The sequence below is a fragment of the Rhinatrema bivittatum genome, chromosome 18 (assembly GCF_901001135.1).
Source record: "Rhinatrema bivittatum chromosome 18, aRhiBiv1.1, whole genome shotgun sequence".
In the NCBI taxonomy this organism is placed as follows: Eukaryota; Metazoa; Chordata; class Amphibia; order Gymnophiona; family Rhinatrematidae; genus Rhinatrema; species Rhinatrema bivittatum.
The window spans coordinates 12,204,228-12,228,439 of NC_042632.1; the positions used below are offsets into that span (position 1 = coordinate 12,204,228).

At 46.3% G+C, this 24,212-nt stretch overlaps 1 protein-coding gene across 3 annotated transcripts in view; it reads left to right on the forward strand.

The window, feature by feature from the left end:
• The window catches only part of FGF18 (fibroblast growth factor 18), a 246,230-nt gene that overhangs the window by 33,628 nt on the left and 188,390 nt on the right, over positions 1–24,212 (forward strand). For 2 of the 3 annotated variants that reach the window (XM_029583967.1, XM_029583965.1), the window contains exon 1: positions 1,526–1,644. The exons of the other annotated variant lie outside the window; for it this stretch is intronic. In XM_029583967.1, the coding sequence (XP_029439827.1) occupies positions 1,534–1,644 (111 nt within the window). In that variant the 5' untranslated portion in view covers positions 1,526–1,533. Of the gene's footprint in view, positions 1–1,525; positions 1,645–24,212 lie in introns of those variants that run through there. 3 annotated transcript variants of the gene reach the window in all.

The following is a 24,212-nucleotide window of genomic DNA, read 5'->3' on the forward strand; positions in this document are numbered from 1 at the left end:
AGAATAAGGCAAGGCTGGCCAGGTTAGAGAGCCGAGGTGCCTCAATAGGCACCCAAAGAATGGAATATGGGTTAAGTAGGGCTGGGTCATCAGGCGATCCGAGAGGCGGTAACTTGTGCAACTGGGAATATGGCTCGCTGAAGATCCCTGGTTCAGGGGAGGCTGTGCAACAAGCAGAATCGTAAAAGTAACCCCCCGTTTAAGACTACCTCTTCTTGGGTCCCTATAGACAGTAAGTTGGATATTTGAGGTGTAAGCAGAAGCTTTAAGTGCCTGGCCAGGAGGTTCTGGGTTAAAGTTTCTCCAAAGCTGAGGTACTGGGGCAGAGTATCTGGGGCAGAAGCCTTGAAAAAGGTTTGTTTGCACTGAATCAGGTTCTCTCAGGTCCTGAAGTGCTGAGTCCCTCTGATGCCAGATGTATTTATTTATTTATAACATTTTATATACCATCATTTAGAGAGGTTCCATCACAACGATTTACACTATCTTAAAAACATAAAACAGTACCATAAAAGTCAAAAACGTAAAACAACAGATATTAACTGTTATACTTCAAATCACAAAACATTAAAAACAAATTAATAAAGAACAGCATCCCTCTGGTGCCTGGTGGTTGAAATGGGCAGATTGGGCTCCTCCCGGAGTGGGTCAAGTGGCCTGGACACCTCCTGAAGAGGACTGGTTGCAGGGACTGGATCATCTGGCTGCAGAGACAGTGTAGACAAAGCTGAATCTAGAGTCTTGGGAACAATGGCTGAAACAACCTGAACCAGATTCAGAGAAACTGGGCTGGTCTTAGCTGATGGACCTGATTTAATCAGGCAGGATCCTGAGGACAGGTGTGAGAAAAGCACTCATCTTGGAGTCAGAGCTGATCTCCTTAAGAGTACACTGCAAGCAGCAGATTCAACCTGCTTCCCTAGGGCTGAACTAACAGCTTCTGTCTGCACCAGAACTGCAGACTGATACAGTGGCCCTGGAACAGGATTACCCTGTGCACTTATTTGCGCTTGACTATCTGGACTGGACCCAGGTACAGACTGCAGCTGAATAGCTATGATTTTCAAAGAGGCTGTGCTGCTCTTGAGAGGCAACTCTCCTGCTGTTTAAAGTTTGTATCGTAGGAGCTGGTTTTGAAACTGCAGTAATCTGACATAGCAGCAGAAGAAAAAAAGAGAGTGCTACATACTGAAACAGGATTTGCCCTTGCAGGTAAGGTATTTAAGTTAATTTGGCAAATTGTGGTTGTGTTAGCTGTGCTTTCCAAGGGGAGACTCTGCTGGATATGAAAGCAGAATTTACCTTCAAAGGTGCTGGTTTGAATTTTCTTTGGCTGATTTTACTTGTGTCTGGATGGGCTCTGCTTTTCGAGGAAGATGGGCCGGGTGCTTCCTCAGCAGCTTGCGCGCTGACAGACACCAGTGTTTATTGTTTGGAAGGCATTTTCCAAGAATCGCAACTGAAATAGGTTTCTGTGAACTGAGGATTTGCAAGCCGGCACCTTTTACATATCCACAAAGCAGGGTTGGGAAAATGGCACCTGAAAGGAAAAGGGTTTGGTGTGTTCCAGATTTGGAAAGCAGGGCAGACTTCATGCAACAGAGCATTCAGGTGCTGCAGCTGGAGCAGGCTTTGCCCTTAGAGGTACCGAGTTGAAATCACTTTGGCAGATTGTGACTGGATTTACTGTGGTTTTCAGGGAAGTTGTGCTGTGTATTTTTTCAGAGGGCTATTTCCTGTTGTTTAAGTCTAGAGCTTGTGGCCTGGGTCTCAGCTTGAGTGTAGTACAGAGTTCACCACTTTGCATCCACCAGACTGGGTTTAGAGAGCTACACTTAGTACATTCCAGGAATGGTGGTGGGATCAGACACGGACACTGCTTACAAAAATAGGTAGTGGTACAAAACCTTTTTCTTTTCTCACCAGGCTGATAGGGAGTCCTGCACACACTCCTGTAGGGGTTGTTTGGCTTCTTCATTAGGTCAGTCTGGCAGGCTGGAGTCAGGGAGCACCTCCGCAGAGGTGGTATAGGACCGCAGGACTGGAACTGGTCTTCTGCCTATCCAGCCCCCTCCCGCAGGTTGAACTCTTGGATTCTGGGGGCAGGTAGGACTTGTCTCCTGCAGAACATCATGGTTGGAGCAGGCACAGGCTGGGAGCTGTGTACAGGCTGGGACTTGGTCCAAGCACTTGGCAGAAAGGCTGGTATAGAGGACAGGCAGGGGCTAGATACAAGCAGAGCTGAACAAAGGACAAGGGCAAGGCCTGGGAAACAGACAAGGGACTGAACTGGGCTGGTCAGGACAATGATTGAACAAGATAAGGACAGAACTAGGGCATGCAACAATAATCAAGAAGGCCCAACAGGCTAGGTAACTCTAGTAGGTTTGAAGACCACAAGGCAAGTAGGCCCAGAAGGCCACTGAGCAATGAAGGAAAGCCTAGAAGGATGCAGATCAAGGCAAGGAAACCTGGAAGGCTTACAAAGAAAGGCAGGAGATCTGAATAGGTCACAAGGCCGACCAAGTCAGAGAACTGAAGTGGCTCAAGGAAGAGGCACTGAGGGAATGGACAGGTTTGGGGTAAGTAGGGCTGGGGCTGAGGCATCAGGTGATCAGCGAGGAGATAACTTGTACAACTGGGAGTGGGCTCTCCGAGGATCCGTGATGGAGGGTAGGCTGCGCAGCAGGCAGAGCCATAACATAATGAATACGTGGAAATAGAATGATTGGAAATGCTTCAGCCACAGGTCCCTAATCTGAAATTTCTCCTCTAGACTGGATCTCCCATCTAAGAGGACATGGGCTGTATTTCAAAGGCTGACACTGCTGGAAACTTGTGGGGCCTGCTGGAGTCTCAGATCCTGAAAATGGCAGAGGAACCAGCAGAAAGCAAAGTCATGGACTGTGGAAATAATGGAAACCCCAGCAAAGAGCAGAGTGCAGGAGGTTGTGGCATTAGAATATCTGCTCTTCTTTGTCCTCTGTTTGTTTAGTGAAAGATGCAAGGTGCTGGATTAGAAAGTGATGTGCTGGGCCGAGGGTCTGTTTGCTGGAGGTCCCGGGAATATCTTCCTCTTGTGCTGCTCCTGTGACATCATCATCAGCCCGTACCCTATTTAAACGAGGAGGTAGCGGCGCACAGTCACCGGCGCACTGCTGAAGCTCACGCGCCAAAGGGGCGTGCCCCTTGGGAAGAGTTTGGAAGGCTCCTGTTCTTTTGGATGGGAAGGACAAGGAAGACTACGCCTGCAGTGAGCAGAGTGAAGGGACCAATGGGTAATCATTTGACCCCGAGAGTCCATTCCTGATATTTCGTTTTCATCGGGGGCCTCAGTTAGGCGAGCAGAGCGCACAGTTTTACCATCAGTTTTATGTGTGTAAACCCTACTTCCAAATCAGCAAGGAGGTTTGCACCCAAAAATGTGGGCCTAGAACTGTAGGAGGAAGGAGATCCCCTGCTAGTGAAAGCATTGACTATTACCCCTCCCCCTTCCTAATGCAGGGAAGTGCTCTGGCTTGACTCCTGGAAATGGTACTCCTGGTCTGTCTCTGGGCAGAAGCAAGAGTTCTGGGGCTGGGGTTTTCTGATATATGCAGATAAACCATGTTTTGCTGAGCACTAAGCCTTTTCTTTGTGCACATTTTCTGGTTTGTGCACATCGGTTAACTCCTGATGCATTAGCATGCCATTAGCATAACTCCTGATGCATTAGCATGCCATTAACTTATTGCATCGGGAGCTAAAAAAAAAAAAAAAAGCTTGTGCATTAAGAAACTGAGCTGTGCACAGTTTAACGCTTACATCTGCCCCAAAGGTAGCAAGGGATGGTGGCAGGGAAGGGAGCCTGCACCTTTACTAAATGGGGTTTCTGTTCTGAAACCATTGGGTGCCCAGGCCTCTCACTTTTGCTTGGAGCCAAAGCTCCAGTGAGCGATTTCTTGTCACGAGGTCTGTTCTACAGTACTTTTGGGCTTGTTTTAAATGTGGGTTGAAATGGTTGAAAACTTGCTTGTATTGCACTTCAGAATTGGTGTGAAACTCGTTCATCAAGCAACCTGAAGGAGGGCCCTGTTGTAAAGCAGTGAGTAGGATTCAAATCCTTTTCTTCGCTGAATGAGCAGCAGAACAAGGACGTGAATGAGAATCAAATAATCAGATCTCAGCTGCTGGGAGTCCCGTCTTATGAACCAGTCCTGCTTTTACCCCCAGTGGATTTCTGGATTTCCAATTTCTCCATGAAAAGCAGGTAGAATGAGATAAAACCAGGAGTGGCTGAACCTGACCCTTATGCAGGGGCAGATTCCCGTTGACGACCGGTCCGGGGATTCGCCGCCCAGGCCGGCCCAGGAGATACCATGTGGTCTGCCAAGCGTGGCTCTGTCACGGCCTTGCTCGGTAGACCACGTGACTAGAGCGACTGGCCCACCGGGGGATGCCCGATCCCCGATAGGCCAATCCACCCCTGCCCTTATGGGAAAAAGCTATCTGGTCATCTTACTCTTCTACAATGGTCCAGAGTCTGAAAAGTGACGAGTAGGGAATGTTTGACTATAGCCTTCTGTTGAAGCCACTCATAAAATGATCACCACGCTCAGGAACTCTTCTTTGCACATGAGGGCTGCTCTCACTGGATGATCGCCATACTCAAGGGCTGATGTCTCTGCTGGGGCAGGTGGCTTTTGCTGAGTGATCATCATGCTCAGAGAATTGTTTACTGATGAGGGTCACGGGGTGATCACTGTGCTGATGGCCTCATGCCTCTTGCTGGTGAGGGTCATCCTTGCTAGATCAATGTACTTGGGACTTTGTATTGTGCCAGCAAGAGTCTTTGGGTGATCACAATGAGGAAGGACGTGGGTCTGCTGGTGAAGGTTGCTCTCACTAGATGAATGCTGTTCTCTTGTACTTGTGTCTTTGTTGATGAGGGTCCTTGCTGAGGGCTCCCCATGTTCACGGACTGCTGGTGACGATCACTCTCACTGGGTGACCTTCATGCTCAGGAACTTGTGATTGCTGGTGAAGGTTGCATTCGTTGGGTGATACCTGCGCTTAGGCACTCATGTCTGTTGGTGAGAATCTCCCTCACTGAGTGATCACCGTGCTAACGTATCATAACATCTGATGGCAAATAAGGACAATAGGCCCAAACATCCTGCCCCATTCTTATTACACTGGTTTTCTATTATTTTGAGTTAGGTGAGCCTATATATTCTTCACCAGCTCTGCCCCCATGGCTTTTAACCAGCCTCTCAATCCTATTTCTACCACAACCTTCTCACTATCTATTCCAAGTATGTTAAACATTTTTACAATGCTGGCCACTACTATTCTAGCCTTTATTATCTTCCTCTGTGATTCTTACAAGTCCCAGACTTATTACAACACTTGAGAGGTTCTGATGATTTACCATGAAGTTTTGTATAATCCACACAGCCACCAGAACTAGTGAGGCTATTGACTGAAATATCTGACTACTCTGGGCTTGTATTTTTGTTTTAACTTTATTTTGAGCTTGTTAATGTTATGGTTGAATCCATGGCTGCTCCATGCAGGTGACCCTAGCCCGGTGTAGCTATACCCTTTGCCCATTGGCTCGTATTTTCCCCTCTTTGGCCCTTGTGAAGATCCACAGGACTGAACAAACACTGAAGCCCCTCCCTCATTTCTTCTACCTCTTACCCTGCACCTGTACTCCGCATCTGTCCCAAGTAGATTTCAGTTCTGTCTACCTCTGGAGGCTATTCCAGGTATCCATCACACTCGCAGGCTTCATTTGCACCTTCCTCCTTGTAACTTCATGTCATGACCCCATGTACTTTCTTTTCTATAGAAAATTCACCTTCTGTACTTATTTATTTGTTTGTTTGTTTAAAAATGTTTCTATACTGCTTTTACAAACATAGTTTAATCAAAACGGTGTACAATGTGTCAATTGAAACTAAAAATGTAAAAATAAAAAACTCTTAAAAATTACAAAAAACATATATAAAATAATAAAATTAAAATCTTGAAGTCTGTCAGATATTTGACTGCTTGTTACTTATCCCCTTTCCCATCTTTTTTCCACTGAGTACATTGAGTCTTAATCTTCTCCATTCACCATGAGTTAGTTACCAGCACCTCTTCCAAGTGGTCATAGATCACCCTTACACCATCTTGCCTTGGCCTCTCTGGCTGTCTTTTTTTCTGTAGGTCGACATAGAAGATCTTCTTTCAGGAATCTTTCATGTTCCGTTCTTTCTGTATGTTGCTTCCCTTATTCTTTATGATACTCGAATTTTTTGGAATAGATATTCAATTCTTTTCTTATACCTTCATTCCTAATCCTATCTTGTCTATTACATCCTTTAACTGATTGTAAACATTTTATTTCTGTTGACATCTTTTTTATGCAGAAGCCATATTTTGCATCTCTAAAGGTGGTGCTGTTATAACTTTATAAAATAAGTGGTGTTTCTCATGTAATTTTCCCCCTCCATGTTCTATGGATGGTATCACATATTGATTAAAATCAATGTAACTTTTTATTCTCATTGTCAGAACTAGAAGTAATGTCACAACCAAGAGAATTTAAAATACGAAACATGTTCAAGAATATTGTTATCAATGATAGTCTTAGCTCTAATAGGCCATTTCCTTAGTTTATAGTTCTTACTCAAAGCATAATTAAGCTCTGGAATTCATTGCCAGAGGATGTGGTAAAAGCTATTACTGTAGCTGAGTTTAAAAAAAAAAAGGTTTGGACAAGTTCCTGAAGGAAAAGTCCATTAAACATTAAGGTAGAGTTGCAGAAATCCATAGCTTATTCTTGGAATAAACAGCTTGGAATCTATCTACCCCATGGGATCCTGCCAAGTACCTGTGACCTGGCTTGGCCACTGTTGGAAACAAGTTACTGGGCTTGATGAAACTTTGCTCTGACCCGTATGGGAAGTCTTATTTTATGCTGGTGGACCCTTGGACCGAGGGGGAGATGGTGCTTACCTGTAGGGAGGAGCCCCACAGATCCCCACCGTCAGTAGGCGGAGCTGGTGGAAGCAGAGGCCCAGTTGGAACTTCATCAATACCAGCCCACATTCCCCTTAGGTTGAGCCCTTGGGTGCCCGGGCAGGCTGGTATTAGGAGGGGCCTCTGCGGTGATGGAAGTCCAGGCAGCAGAACACTGCAGCTAGCATGCTGAGGGGTCAGCGGAGGAACAGCCAGGAGTCAGGAGATGCTGAGCGAATTAGGTACACAGGCAGTGGTCAAGGTAGGTGGTGAGAAGCTCAAGGTCGTAATCCAGTCTGGGGTCAAGCCAAAGATCAATCCGAAGGGGAGACAAGGAGGAAGGCAAGGACCACAGACGAAGGACGGGATGCTGGAGAGCTAGACCAGGAAGACAAGAACTCAGGAAACAAACTGAAAAGCTGGGTATCCAGAACAGGAACTCAGGAAGTGAGAAGCAGGGTACAGGAACCTGGAATGCAGGCAAACCGCTACTCCCAAAGGAGTCAACCTATTGCCAAGGCAAGAACTGAAGGCAGGAGCCGATCTTAAATAGTCCTAGGGGTGATGAGGTCATCAATGGGCATCAGACCCCGTGTCCCGCTGTTGGCCCTTTAAGAAGGGCAGGATCTGGAGCACGCACACCTACGGGAGTGGTGTATTGGGGCCAGAGGAATCGCGGCGGCAGCCATGCGAGCAGGGGGGGACTCTGTTTAGTGCCCCTGCACAGGTCCTGACTTCCCCGGCATCTGGGAAAGTCGAGGTGAGTGCGGCAGCTTGCGGGAGGCTGTGAGTCACCAAGCGCAACAGTAATTGATAAACTGATTTGAGGTTCAGTTTCAGTTTTGTAGTATAACTTGGTTATCAGCAAAAATTACAATATTTATAAATATATTGTTCAATGTAATTCCAGGGTCAACTAAGCTCTTCCATTCTCCAAGAAGATCCTCAGTATAGATATTAGATTTGTTTCAATCAGTTTTTTTTAATCCTCTTTGAGGTTTGTGTTTCAGTAGCCCTTCTCTGAACTGTTTCCACCCCCTCGATGTCCCTATGAAGGTATAACCTCCAGAATGGAGCTTAGTATTCAAGGGGGGGTCTCACTAGCGACTACATAAGATCAAACTTACCTCCTTTTTTTTTTTTTTTTTTTTCCCCCTACTGATGATACCTCTATTTATGAAACCTGGTATAGGATTAACTTTCCAGTTGCTATCTTGAGGTCGTCAGTGATGATTACTCCTAGATCTTTCTCATTTGGCATTTTCCAGTTCTTGTTCTAATTTCTATGTGGCTACTGGAGTTTTGCATCCCAAATGTGGGATTTGACACTTTTTGAGCCTTTGACTATTGTTCCAGAGGTCTATATTCAGCCACTGTGCAACTCTGCAAGTTAGCTGGATAAACTTATCTGGCCAACTTAAACCTAGATTCATCATTTTGCTATCAATATAGCAAAAATAGTGCCTGTGATTTAAAAAAAAAAAAAAAAAAAGGCACTTTTTAGGCTGCCGCTGGCTGGAGAGAGAGACTCTTTATAAAGCTCTCGTATAAGTAAACTATTTATACCACTGTAGGAGGAGCAGCTAGTAACTCGAGGTGAGGTTTTGGTTGTGGGCTAGATTTTGGGGGGCAGATTTACATGCACAGTCAGAGGTACAGACAGCACAGTACACATCAGTGAAGGTTTGATATGATTTGGAGTGAGGAAAGGTACAGAAAGATGAGATTTCTACTTTGTACTCTCAACCTAGCTTGATAGCAACTAGGTAGATGAATCAAGCTAGGTTGAGAGTACATTGTACAAATCTCTTCTTTTTATACCTTTCCTCACTCCAAATCACATTAAATCTTTACGGATGGTAAACTGTGCTGTTCGTACAGCTGACTGTGCATGTAAAACTGCCCCCCAAAACCTACCACACCACCATAACCTTACCCCTACTTACTAGTTGCCCCTCTTACAGTGTGCCTCCCCAGAGGATCTCTCTCTCTCCCCACGCAATGTTAAACACCCCTCATTGTCATAAACTCCTCCCTTTTGAGTAAATTTTGAAAATTTGCATAGGCATCTCGCGATACGTTATCTCATGCGTTATGGCGTTATTATGGGCGTTAGGGTCCTAACGCGATTTGATTAATGACCCTGTTAGTTAGCCAGTAACTTTAGGACAGGTCTATAGACCAAATAGAGGCAGCCGCATAAGTTATCTGGCTAACTCTGAATATAAGAGTAAGCCGGATAACTTAGCCAGATAACTTAACTCTTCCCCATTACGCCCATTCCCCTACCACAACCAGATAAATAAATATTTATCCAGCTAAGTGGCAGTTGCTGACCATGACTGATTACACTGGGCAACAATGAAAGTGTTACTGACCTAAAAAGGTCCTACTCTGAAGTATCTTGATGTGCTGAACACGAATATGACCATGAAAAGTTTTTATTGGCTCTCGTTTTGAAGATATTTAATATAGTTCACTTTCTATGTTTAGTCATGTAAATTTATCCAGTAGGACTGTAAATAAGCCTAGAATGATGTAATATTGCATCATATTGCATAATACCATCAAGCACACATCATCCAGAGTTTATTACATCATTTTCTGATGCAATGCAGTTCTATTGCCATGCTGCTGCTGAGTAAGCTGAGGTCAGCAGTGTACTATATGAAGCCCAGTCAGAAAGGGTGAGCATTTGAAATATTCATGCTGGCTGACTACTACTGGACACTCCGCAGAGATGCTCCCGAACAGGTGTACAAGAGACAAGCAAAGAAATCTAAGACGTAGTCTATGACTTCATTTTTCAAACAGTATTAACCATAGGTCTCCTACTATTGGCATGCAGTTCAAGATGTAATTATATTATTGCATATTACAAAAAAACTAGAGCCAATTTTGCATTTTCACAGTCACATTCGTGTTTAGCACATGGAAATGTATAAGAATTGACTAATTTCATTTCCGTAACATGACTTTTGTGAAAATTTGTTGCCCAGTGTTTAAAACGTGCCACTCTTCTGGATAAGTTGGAACTTATTAGGCTAAGTGGTGCAGAATATGGACTTTCCAATGTTTTGCAAGTCCTCCTTTCATTATTTTCACACGTTCCAATTACAGATTATGTATCATCTGCAGATAAGCAGGTTTTTCCTTCAGGTACCTCAACAATATCTGATACTGTCTCTGCTGATGAGGGTTTCTTTTGTTGGTGATCACTGCAAAAAGGCTTTAGTAGTTTGTGAAGGTCTCGTTTGTTGAGTGAACGCTGTGCTAAAGGACTTGTCTTTACTTGCCAGGGTGGCCCTTGCTGGGAAACTATTATTGGAATATACTTTTTTGTAAATTGCTTTGGGTTGTTTCTCAGTACAAGGAAGAATATTTTATTTCTAATCTAACATTAATGTTATCTGCTGCTGATGGCCTTGTTCAATGGGTGATTACCCTACCCAGGAATTCATCTCTTTGCTAGTGAGGATTGCCCTCTCTATGCAGCTCTGGACTGAAATACTCCTATCTGTGTTTTGATGGTGAAGGGATGCTTTAGTTGGGTGAAGGACTCATCTCCCTGATGCTGAGGGTTGTCCTTGCTGCTTGATCACTATACTTGGGAACTCATATTTGTTGGTGAGATTCATACTCAATGGGTAATCACTGTGCTAGGAAAGTCATGTCTACTGGTGTGGGTCACTAGATGAGGAATCACCATACACAGATACTTGTGTTTTTGCTGATTAGCATCACTCTAGCAAGGTGATCATTGAACAGCGGGATTGTGAGGGTCACTCTGGCTGGGTGGTCACTGTGCATAAGAACATAAGTTATGCCATACTGGGTCAGACCAAGGGTCCATCAAGCCCAGCATCCTGTTTTCAACAGTGGCCAATCCAGGCTTCAAGTAACTGGCAAGTACCTAAACATTAAATAGATCCCATGCTACTATTGCCAGCAACAAGCAGTGGGTATTCTCTATTGATTAACAGCAGTTCATGGACTTCTTCTCCAGGAACTTAGCCAAACCTTTTGTAAACCGAATTACATTAACTGCCTTAACCACATCTTCTTGCAACGAATTCCAGAGCTTAATTGTGCGTTGAGTGAAAAAGAATTTTCTTAGATTTATTTTAAATGTGCTACTTGCTAACTTCATGGAGTGCCCCCTAGCCCTTGTATTATCCAAAAGAGTAAATAACCGATTAACATTTACCCGTTCAAGCCCTTTCATGGTTTTGTAGACCTCTATCATATCCCCACCTTGACCATCTCCAAATTGATCAGCCCTAACCTTTTAGCCTTTCCTCATAGGGGAATGTTCTATCCCCATTATCATTTTGATCCTGTTCTCTGTAATTTATCTTTTTTTGAGATGTACGACCAGAACTGCATACAGTATTCAAGGTGTGGTCTCACCATGGACCGATACAGAGCTATTAGGACATCTTCTATTTTATTTGTCATTCTATTCCCAATAATTCCTAAAATTCTGTTTGCTGTTTTGATTGCCACAGCACACTGAGCTGATGATTTCAATATAATATCAACTATGATGCCTAGATCTTTTTCCTGGGTGGTAACTCCTAATATGAGACCTAACATATGCATTACCTTGCACTTATCCACATTAAATTTCATCTGCCATTTGGTCGCCCGATCTTCCAGTCTCACAAGGTCCTCCTGCAATTTATCACATTCTGCTTGAGATTTAACTACTCTGCATAATTTTGTCATCCACAAATTTGATCACCTCACTCATCGTATTCCTTTCCAGATCATTTATAAATATAGGGGCGGATTTTAAGAGCCCTGCGCGCCGGTGCGCCTATGTTAAATAGGCCTACCGGCGCGCGCAGAGCCCCGGGACTCGCGTAAGTCCCGGGGTTTTCCGAGGGGGGCGGGCCTGGGGGCGTGGTTTCGGCCCGGGGCGGTCCGGGGGCGTGGCCGCGCCCTCCGGAACCGCCCCCGGGTTGCGTCTATGCGCGCCAGCGGCCCACTGGCGCGCGGGGATTTACTTCTCCCTCTGGGAGGCGTAAATCCCCCAACAAAGGTAGGGGGGGGTTTAGACAGGGCCGGGGGGGTGGGTTAGGTAGAGGAAGGGAGGGGAAGGTGAGGGGAGGGCGTTAGCAAATTCCCTCCGAGGCCGCTCCGAAATCGGAGCGGCCTTGGAGGGAACGGCGGCAGGCTGCGCGGCTCGGCACTCGCCAGCTACACGGAATAGGTAGCCTTGCGCGCGCCGATCCAGGAAAATCCCGCGTACTTTTGTTTGCGCCTGGAGCGCCAACAAAAGTACACGAATGCGCAGTTTTTTAAAATCCTACCCCATATTGAAAAGCACCGGTCCAAGTACAGATCCCTGAGGCACTCCACTGTTTACCCTTTTCCACTGAGAAAATTGACCATTTAATCCTACTCTCTGTTTCCTGTCTTTTAACCAGTTTGCAATCCACGAAAGGAAATCGCCACCTATCCCATGACTTTTTAGTTTTCCTAGAAGCCTCTCATGAGGAACTTTGTCAAACGCCTTCTGAAAATCCAAGTATACTACATCTACCGGTTCACCTTTATCCACATGTTTATTAACTCCTTCAAAAAAGTGAAGCAGATTTGTGAGGCAAGACTTCCCTTGGGTTTATCCATGCTGGCTGTGTCCCATTAAACTTCGTCTATCTAAATGTTTTGTGATATTATTCTTTATAACAGTTTCCACAATTTTTCATGGCACTCAAGGGCGGATTGCTGGAAAATATCGGCCCGAGGGATTTTTTCAAAACTGGCCCATGGGGTACCTGACGCCCTCATGCACTTTCCCTGCAGCACATGTATCTTCCGGCCATGGCAGGATGGGCTCTGCCGTGGCCTTATAGGCCTCCAGGGCCAGTGCTAGCTTTTTTGCTGCCCTGTGTGAACAATTACTGTGCTTCCCCCGTCTCCCCCCTCCACCCCCAGCATCATTCAGTCTCTGTCCCGTGCCCATCAAAAATAAGCCCAGCTCCCTCCAGCAATCTATAGTTTTAAAAACTGACACCCCCCAAATGGGAACCCATAGTCAAGGGAAGGGTATTAGGCATCCTAAGCAAACCTTACAGCCTTGCATGCACACACCACACGCACACACACACGCACACACACACACACACACATCCTCTACAGACATGCACATGATTCAATTATGCATTTATAACAGATTTTACATGAAAAAAGAACATTCAAAAGCACAGTCTTCTAAGGCAAAATATCACTTACAGCATGCATGTTATATTTATATACACGGCTGTGATACCAACCAGAAAATCCTGCAAAAAGTCACTTGGATCTCCTATGGAATTACATTTTTTGTAATGTGTGCTGGGTGTGAGCTTGGCCCTCAGAAAGCCATGAATAAACGTAATTACCATTATAATATAGTAAATCCTACAATCCAACATGAAAAAAAGCTATATTCAAATTCTGGGGTCACCTCACCAAAAAAAAAAAAAAAAAAAAAAAAAGACCCTCTATCACTGCTAAACATTTTGTGAAGTAGCACAAACCCATGCAGAAAAAAAAAAAAGGTGCCTAGAACCTTGCCCCAAACCATATAACAGGACTCAGGTAATAGCAACCTTATGAAAAAGCAGCAATGCAAATACTACAGCAAGCCTTAGAACATTAATACACCACCTACTGGGGTAACAGAACAAGCCAGTCTGCTACAAATCTCTCCAGAGAAACTACACGCTAGCAGCAATACTGCACCTCAGTCACACACAGGCAGAACACAGACAGACCCTTACCTAATACAGAAATAAGGGACTATAATTTAGAAATAGAAATCTGCAAACAAAACCGAAATAGTCTGAGAAACCAGACTCTGAACAGTGGAAGGCTAAAGAGCAAAATACAAAATTGTAAGAAATCCACGTACCCAAAGATGGCATATTCCAATTGCTAAAATCTAAAATAAATAAATAAATAAATGAATGAATAAATATATATTAAAAAAGAAAATATATATATATAATTTATTTATTTTTTTTTACCTTTCCTGTTCTTTTTATTTTTCTAATCAGTTATTCCAGGTCTTTTTTTCCACTTCCCCTTGTCAGTCTTTTTCCTAATTTTTTCTCCAGGGTCACTCTTCTCTTTCTTCTTCTTTTCTCTCCTATCTTCTTCCCTTCCTCGTCCTCTCACACAAACCCAAAGGGACCGATGCAATACAGTGCGTTCAGCCGAGCGCACTCTTTAACCGCAGTTGGACGCGGGTTGTGTAGGCGCTACCTTATCTCCCTATGCAATGCACATCCAAGGCGGGGGCGAAACTAATAGTGCTCATCACATGCAAATGCCTATGAATAAGTTATTCACTCATTCACATGCATTTGCGCCCAGAAATTAACACCTGCACGGAGCAGGCATTAATTGCTGAGCGCTCCCAAACGTTGTACAGAAAAGCAGAAAAAACTGCTTTTCTGTACATCCTCCTTCTTAATGTCATTGCGATATTAAGCAGAAGGAACAAATCTTTAAAAAAATAAAAAAAACAAAAAACTGCCAGCGGTCAGGCTCAGGAAATGGATGCTCAGTTAACAAGCGTCCATTTCCTGAACCACTAGCTGTGCGCCAATTAGGAAAACAGATGCTGATAATTTCAGCGTCTGTTTTTCTAACCAGTGGACGGCCGACTGCTCGAGGGCTCCCGTTCTCAAGGAGGCGCTAGGGCACGCAGGCGACCCTAGCGCCTTCTTGATAATGCGACCCCTAATTTAAATATTGCATGATCCCCCCCCCCCCCCCAGGAGGGTTGCCCGGGGGCGCATTAGGAAAGCGGGCACTGAGTGTTCAGCGCCTTCTTTCAGCACGCATTTATTGCATCGGCTGGTTAGGCTCATGCTTTCTCTCACTCTCCTACATAGAAACATAGAAATGACGGCAGAAGAAGACCAAATGGCCCATCCAGTCTGCCCAGCAAGCTTCCCTCATTTCTTCTCCCATACTTATCTGTTTCTCTTAGCTCTTGGTTCTAATTCCCTTCCACCCCCGCCATTAATGTAGAGAGCGGTGGAGGAGCTGCATCCAAGTGAAATATCTAGCTTGATTAGTTAGAGGTAGTAGGAGTAGTAACCGCCGCAATAAGCAAGCTACACCCATGCTTATTGTTTTTACCCAGATTATGTTATACAGCCCTTATTGGTTGTTTATCTTCTCCCCTGCCGTTGAAGCAGGGAGCTATGCTGGATATGCATCGAAAGTGAAGTATCAGGCACATTTGGTTTGGGGTAGTAACCGCCGTGACAAGCCAGCTACTCCCCGCTTTGAGTGTGAATCCTTTTTTCTTCTCCCCTGCCGTTGAAGTTTTGCTGGATATGCGTGAAGTATCAGTTTTTCTTTTCCCCTGCCGTTGAAGCAGAGAGCTATGCTGGAAATTCGTGATGTATCAGTCTTTCTCCCATGCCGTTGAAGTAGAGAGCCATGCTGGATATGCGTCGAGAGTGAAGTATCAGGTACATTTGGTTTGGGGTAGTAACCGCCGTAACAAGCCAGCTACTCCCGTCTTTGTGAGTGCAAATCCTTTTTTCCACATTTCCTCTTGCTGTTGAATCTTAGAGTGATGTTGGAGTCACAGTAACCATGTGTATGTTTATTGACTAAGGGTATTGTCTCCAGGCAGTAGCCATCATTCTGGCGAGTCACCCACTCTTCATTGGCGGCCTCTTGACTTTATGGATCCACAGTGTTTATCCCACGCCCCTTTGAAGTCCTTCACAGTTCTGGTCTTCACCACTTCCTCCGGAAGGGCATTCCAGGCATCCACCACCCTCTCCGTGAAGAAATACTTCCTGACATTGGTTCTGAATCTTCCTCCCTGGAGCTTCAAATCGTGACCCCTGGTTCTGCTGATTTTTTTCTTATGGTAAAGGTTTGTCGTTGCCTTTGGATCATTAAAACCTTTCAAGTATCTGAAAGTCTGTATCATATCACCTCTGCTCCTCCTTTCCTCCAGGGTGTACATATTTAGATTCTTCAATCTCTCCTCATAAGTCATTTGATGAAGACCTTCCACCTTTTTGGTCACCCTTCTCTGTACCGCTTCCATCTTGTCTTTGTCTTTTTGTAGATACGGTCTCCAGAACTGAACACAGTACTCCAAGTGAGGCCTCACCAAGGACCTGTACAAGGGAATAATCACTTCCCTTTTCTTACTCGATATTCCTCTCTCTATGCAGCCCAGCATTCTTCTGGCTTTTGCTATCGCCTTGTCGCATTGTTTCGCAGACTTCATATCATTAGACACTATCACCCCAAGGTCCCTCTCCTGCTCCGTGCACGTCAGCCTTTCCCCCCCCATCGAATACAGTTCATTCGGATTTCCGCTCCCCATATGCATGACTTTGCACTTCTTGGCATTGAATCTCAGCTGCCATATCTTCGACCACTCTTCCAGTTTCCTTAGATCCCGTCTCATTCTCTCCACTCCTTCCGGCGTGTCCACTCTGTTGCAGATCTTAGTGTCATCCGCAAAAAGACAAACCTTACCTTCTATCCCATCCGCAATGTCGCTCACAAAGATATTGAACAGGACCGGTCCCAACACCGATCCTTGCGGTACACCACTTAAAACCGCTCTCTCTTCAGAGAAGGTTCCGTTTACCATCACACATTGTCTTCTGTCCGTCAACCAATTTGCAATCCAGGTCACCACCTTGTCACTCACTCCCAAGCTTCTCGTTTTATTCACCAGTCTCCTGTGCGGAACCGTATCAAAAGCTTTGCTGAAATCCAAGTATATGACATCGAGCGCTCTTCCTTGGTCCAATTCCTTGGTTACCCAGTCAAAAAAGCTACACACACAAGCTCACTCTCACGTGTTCTACCACACCCACCCACACACACACACACCCAGGCTCCCATTCTCACTCGCACGCACCGGGGGCTCACTGCCAAACCCCTTCTTCACCGCCACGGGGACGGGCTCCTGTGGCAGCCTTCCTTCAGCCATTCTTCTTTGCCGCCCCGCAGCCTCTCATAGAAACATAGAAATGATGGCAGAAGAAGACCAAACGGCCCATCCAGTCTGCCCAGCAAGCCATGCACTCTTTTTTTTTTTTTTCTCATACTTGTTACGCCTGGCTTTTAGTACCCCTTAGTTCCATTTCCCCTCCACCCCACCACCAATGTAGAGAGCAGTGCCAGAACCACATCCAAGTGAATATCTAGCTTAATTAGGGGTAGTAACCACAGCAATAAGCAGGCTACACCCATGCCTTTGTCCACTCAGACTAGGTAATTCAGACCTTGTTGGTGTTGTCCATATACAGATCCTCTTTTCCACATTCCCCCTGCCACTGAAGCAGAGAGCTATGCTGGATATGCATTGAAAGTAAAGTATCGGCTTATTTGGTTTTGGGGAAGTAACCGCCGTAACAAGCAAGCTACACCTCGCTTTTTTGTGAATGCAAATCCTTTTTTTTTTCTTCCACATTACCTCTCGCCATTGAAGCCCAGAGCAATGATGGAGTCTCATTAACCGTGTGTATGTACACTGAACAAGGGTATTATCTCCAGGTAGTAGCCCTCATTCTCGTGAGCCACATTAACAATCAACAAATATTGAACAAGCCTAATAATTGGCAATACCTAGAGCCTATGTCCTCACCGGTAATTTTACATACTCTTACCCACCCCTCTGCTTTTTTTTTTGGAGATGGCAGCCCTCCATCTTTCCGCTCCGTGAAGGTGGAACACCGACCTCTCCTTCTGCTGCCGCTGCCCTCCCAGGTGTGCTGGGATTAAAAAAAAAAATCACTTGATGGGAGTGACCGGCCCCCCTGGGGAAGGCTGATCCCTCGATAGGGCAATCTGCTCCTGTTAGCACTGAAGTCAGGCTCACCGGACTATAGCTTCCTGGATCACCTCTGGAGCTCTTTTTTTAAATATCGGGGTTACATTGGCCACCTCCCAGTCTTCAGGTACAACAGATAATTTTAATGACAGGTTACAAATTACTTGAAATAGGTCTGAAATTTCATTTTTAAGTTCTTTGAGAGCGCTGGTCCAGATGCTTTTACTACTCTTCAGTTTGTCAATCTGGCCTATTATATCTTCCAGGCTCACCTTGATTGGGTTCAGTTCATTCAAATCATCGCCCTTGAAAACCCTCTGAATGGTATCTCTCCATCCTCATCAGTAAACACCAAAGCAATGAATACATTTAGTCTTTCTGCCATGGCCTTATCTTCCCTAAGTGCCCCTCTAGCCCCTCACTCATCCAGCGGTCCAACCCCCTCCCTCCCAGGCTTCCTGCTTCGCATAGGCGGTTTCTGTTGAGGAGGGCCTTTCTTGCCTGGTGCTCACTGTGCTTATGAATGGATGGGTAATCATGGTGCTAAGGGACTTGTCTCTGCTCTCACTGGATTGATCACCGTGCTGAGCCATGTCTGCTGGTGAGGGTCCCGCTGGCTGAAGGATTTGCTTTTGCATCACTGGCTGGGTGATCCGAGGGACGCTCTTGCTGGGTGCTCACCTCGCAGAGGCACCTGTGGTGGGGCTGGTTAGGGTGAATGAGCTCCATGCTCTGAAACTCAGGGTCTCCAGCAGCAGCAGCCTTCGCATTTTTGGGTTATTAAAGCTTCCCTGCTTGTTGTGGTGCCCTGGTCTCCATCATGCGATGTCTGGCTATGTCACAGCTCGAGAATGTCGTCCGGGAGAGGACTTCTCGCAAGCTCTGGGTGAGTTGACCTCATTCTTTCCAGCTGCAGCCCAGACCCATGAGGTGTAGGAAAGGGTGGGGAGCGTTTGCTCGCTGCGTCTTTCCTTTGCTCCCCAGCCTTCACAGCATTTTCAGCGTCTTTCAGTACAGAAACCCATTCTGACAAGCAGCTGGTAATACCATCCTAAGCTAAGCTTTTATCATCTGCTCTGTGCATGCTTTAATGTGCAGAGAATATTCTGGCATTCACAACTTGATGTGAGATGATAAAAGTGAAAATGTGGTTCTGCAGTGCTGAATACCTGCAAATGTGCATCACTCTCCTCCCCACAATGTGCAATGCCCTCCTCCCCACTGTGCATCGTTACTCCTCACTGGGCATTGCACCCTCCCCACCCACAATGTATACTGCTCTCCCTCCCCACTATCCTCGTATACCTTGCAGTCCCACCATCATGTGTGCCGCCTTTCTCCCCACTGTGCCTTGTACCCTTTCCTCCCATAATATGCGTCCTCCTCCTCCTCCTTTCAGGGTGCTTGCTATCTGCGCTCTCCCCACAATGTCTATCACTGTCCTCCCCACTGTGGTGCACGACCCCTCTTCCCACTGTCCACGGTCTGCCTTACTGTGCATGTTCACCACCACCGCACTGTGCACTGCAGCTCTCCTCGGGAAAACCCCCGCGGCTCGGCCTGTGGTGAGGAGGGAACGGCGGGAGCCAGGAGAAGGCTGTGACGCTGACTGTAGCGAGAGGATGCAGGCAGGAATGGAGAGAAATTCCAGAGGAAGGGAAGAGGCGGAGGAATGCAGTTCCTCCCTCAGCTGGTGGAAATGCTTGCGGGGCCCAGAAAGCAGGGAAACTTTCTGTAGCTGTTTTGGAATGACATCCGTGCTGGATGTTCCCGCCCTTGGTGACGGTCATCCATCTGGAAGCTGGAAAACTGAAAGCACTTCGCGGCTTTGTGTGAAAGATCTAGGTCACTGAACATTCAAGGCAAAGGCGTTGCAGTTCCTTTGAATGGCGGCCCCTGGACATCAGTCAGCAGGGCCGGCTCTGAGTCCATTCTTGTCCCTCGCCCACGTTAGTGCCTTAGTGGGGAGGAGGGATGGGGAGGTGGCAGGGCAACAGTGCAGGATGGGGGGGGGGAGAGCACTCTCATTAGGGATTCAGCACCTGGGGAGGTGCAGGAAATCCTGAATTTAACAAAGCTGCTCTTTTAGCCCCCTAGGTCCCAGGTGGTGCCTGCTCTGATGGGAGTCTGTCCTGCCTCACAGGCCAATACAGTACAGTGCACTCCGGCGGAGCGCACTGTTAACCCGCAATTGCGCTAGCGTTGCCCCTTATTCAGTAAGGAGTCAAAAATGTGCATCCAACACCCCCCCCCCCCCCCCCCCGAACCTAATAGCGCCCGCAACATGCAAATGCACATTGATGGCCCTATTAGGTATTCCCGTGCGATTCAGAAAGCAAAATGTGCAGCCAAGCCATACATCTTACTCTCAGAAATTAGCGCCTACCCAAAGGTAAAAACTGCTTTTCTGTGCACCCTCCGACTTAATATCATGGCGATATTAAGTCAGAGGTCCCAAAAGTTACAAAAAGTAAAAAAAAAAATAAAAATTTGAAGTTGGCCCACGGCTCGCGGGTTGAAAACCGGATGCTCAATTTTGCCGGTGTCCGGTTTCTGAACCTATGGCTGTCAGCGGGTTTGAGAACAGACACCGGCAAAATTGAGCGTCGGCTGTTAAACCCGCTGACAGCCGCCGCTCCTGTCTGAAAAGAGGCGCTAGGGACGCGCTAGTGTCCCTAGTGCCTCTTTTTACCGCCGGCCCTAATTTGAATAATGAATCACGCGCACAGGAGAGTGGCCTGTGCGCTCGCCGGGAGAGCGGGCATTCGCCCGCTCTCCTGCAGCTTTTACTGTATCGGCCGTCAGTGAGCCTTTCTGAGTGACCCTTCTCTGCTCAGGGAATTCCTGCTCCTGGCTGGGATGCGCAGTAAAAGCGTTTTCGTCCACATCATTGAATGTTGGTTAGAAAGGGAGAGGGTGAAAGAGGAAGTAGGAAAATCAAGGAGATACTGAAAAGTTGCTGAGCATTTCCCGATTAAAATGGGGCACAGGAAACAGCCAGTAATGGCTATCTAGGGCTTCTACTTTTAGGTTTTTAGAAATGTAAATATCGGTAGGTTTTTTTTTCCGCCAGCAATTAGAGTTTCTTTGGGATATGGTGCAGATACTATTGCTTGGATACCTTTTCTGGCTGCCATATCCAAAGCCCCGCCAGTCTCTCTCGCTGACCACTGGGAGGAGGGAAAGGGGAATGGATTCTCAGCTGCTAAGGAGCCGTCTGTGCCCACAAGATGGGCAGTGGTGCTTATCCAATTAACACCTATTTGGGCATGGGGGGGGGAGCGGTGTTAGTGTTTGCTCTTTAAAACCCAAGGGAAGGAAGCTTTATCTTCTGGCCAACTCTGCAGGGCACTTCTGCCAAGACAGGAAAAACAAGGAGTCCGAGTAAAAAGGACGAAAAGAGCCTTGTCTTCAGGCTGCAATTGTGGAGGAGGAGCCGGCTGTCAACCAGGTGTTAAATCCGGCTGCTACTCCATATGACCTCGGGCAAAGCGGGTTATCCGTTATCACCTCAAGTAGGAACCTAGGGCCCTGTTTACTAAGCACTGTCTCACAGACACAAAGGGGCCGATGCAGTGCGCTGCGCTCAGCCGAGCGCACTGTTAAACACGTGGTCGGACGCACGTTTTGAACGTGCGTCCTCAGCCCCGTATGCTTTAAGGGGATTAGCGCCTCCACAACACGCATCCAACGTGCCGGGAAACTAATAGCGCTCATCACATGCAGTAAAAAAATGTATGTCCAATACACACATTTTTGCACTCAGAAATTAATGCCTGTCCGGAGCAGGCGTTAATTTCTGAGCACCTCAAAAGGTTGTACAGAAAAGCAGAAAATACTGCTTTCCTGTACATCCTCTGACTTAATATTGTGGCAATATTAAGTTGGAGGAACGAAAGATTTAGAAAAATTTTTTTTTTAAAGTCCTGGCATTCAAGTTCAGTTAACCAGGGTCCATTTTCCGAACTTGTGGCTGTGCGCCGATTAGGAAACGGACACTGATAAATTCAGCATCCATTTCCTTAACCAGCAGACAGCCAACCTCATCCGGGCGCCGGCTGTGAAGGAGGCGCTAGGGGTGCGCAATCGACCCTAGCACCTCCTAGAGAGAGTGACCACTAATTAAAATATTGTATGGCACCCCCAGAAGGAGGTGCCTGGGGGTGCGTTAGGAAAGTGGGCACTGAACACTGAGTGCCTGCTTTCAACACTTTTTTTTTTTTTAACATCGGCCCCAAATGGGAGAAAACCTTTAGCAAATAGGCCCCTTAGACTGGGGACAGGGAAATGGCTCCAGCACCTGAAAAGTGGAATATAAATCAAATAAAAGCAGCTGCAGAACTATGGCAATGACTTCTGTTATGTGGCTGTGCTGCTGGTGTCTTACATTCACAGCTATGTGTAGAAATGCAGTAAAAGTCACCCTGGCTTTCACATTTAAATGGCAGCAGCAGCAGCTCTAGCCTAGTACCAATGATACTAAGCAGAAGGTGCACCTTGGTATAGAAAATCTTGCTCTGGTACTGCAGTGGACTTCATTTTGTGCCAAAAGCCAGAATGAAATATGGACTTTGATTGCTGGTATATGTGTGCTTTGCAACTTTCAGATCATATCTGCTCAGTTACATATTTAAGTCAATTTTACAATGAAATCCTGCAAGGAGAAATTGGAATAGTCTTCCTATGTAGTGCTGAACCACATGGGAGGGGGAGGATCATGGCCAGAGAGTTGAACTATGGGCAGAAGTAGTCCTAGGATGTGAGTCAAGACTTTTACCCCTGCGGCTGTGTAACCTTGAGTTTCACTAACCTGCCTAGGTACTGCCACCTCGTGTTTTTATATAGGTTGTAGTCTTGTAACTCCAGGTTATCTGTAACCTTCATTCTCATAGATCATGAGAGCTGTATTATGGGAGGTTTGACCTACTGTGATTGGACCCTTCTTGCTTTTCATGTCCTGTCTCAGGATAGAAGTCCTACATCTATCCTGACTGGTCACACCAGAACATAAGGAGTGCCATGCTGGGTCAGATCAGAGTCCATCAAGCCCAGAATCCTGTCTCCAACAGTCGTCAGTCTGGGTTGCAAGTACCTGGCAGATCTTCAATAGTTTATCTATTTCTATCTCACACCCAAGATTAAGTGCTAGCTTTCCCAAATCTTCCTGGCTAATACCTGTTTATGGATGTTTCCTTCAGGAACTTGTCCAATCCTCTTTTGAACCCCACATCTACTAGTTGCCTTGACCACATCTACTAGTATTTATTATATTTTATTTCATTTTATTTATATACTTATTGCTCCGTTCACCCCTTCTTTATTTTCCTACTCCAAGTTAAGGCTTCCTTGTTATAATGTAACTGTATGCTCCGTATCTCTTGTTGATTGGTTAATTGTATACTCTGCTTAGTTCATTGTAAACCGAATTGATTTGATTTGTATCAAGAAAGTCGGTATATAAAAGCCTTAATAAATAAAATAAATAAATAAAAATCTTCTGGCAATAGATTCCATAGCTTTAATAGTGCAATGAATGAAAGAAAAACTTCCCATGATTTTTAAAAAATATGCTGGTGTTATGATTGTTGCTCATGGGACAGCCGCACTTACCCTGATGGCTGCAGCCTTACCTTTGGCCGGGATGCTGTCATGGCGATCATGCCTTCCTCCTATCAAATTCACCTGACAACCCCAGCTATATCAGGCCCGCAGCAGGAAAGAGCCGTGGTGCCTATTTATGACGTCAGTATCTTTGGTCCTATAAGATGGCATCTCTGACCTCACTTCATTGCCTCAGCAAATAGGCAATGCTTGGTTCTTGCCAGGGGTCTGCAGCCTTGCCTGCCTCATTAGCCTGGCCGGTTCTTGCCAGGGGTCTGCAGCCTTGCCTGACTCGTCAGCCTGGTCTCTAACCTTGCTTTACTCCAGCCTTGCCTGCCTCGTCAGCCTGGTCTCTAACCTTGCTTTACTCCAGCCTTGCCTGCCTCGTCAGCCTGGTCTCCCACCTTGCTTTACTCCAGCCTTGCCTGCCTTGCTTTACTCCAGCCTTGCCTGCCTCGTCAGCCTGGTCTCCCGCCTTGCTTTACTCCAGCCTGGTCTCCCGCCTTGCTTTACTCCAGCCTTGCCTGCCTCGTCAGCCTGGTCTCCCGCCTTGCTTTACTCCAGCCTTGCCTGCCTCGTCAGCCTGGTTCCCGCCTTGCCCCATCCTGTTCGTCTTTCTCCCTGGCCTCCAGCCTGCCCCATCCTGTTCGTCTTTCTCCCTGGCCTCCAGCCTGCCCCATCCTGTTCGTCTTTCTCCCTGGCCTTGTCTGTCTCTTGTGTCAGTCTTGCCCGTGTCCCAGAGTCTTGTCCTGGTTGTTTCTGTCTTGTCATCCTTATTCTCCTGTGCTCCGCTCTTCTGTTTGCG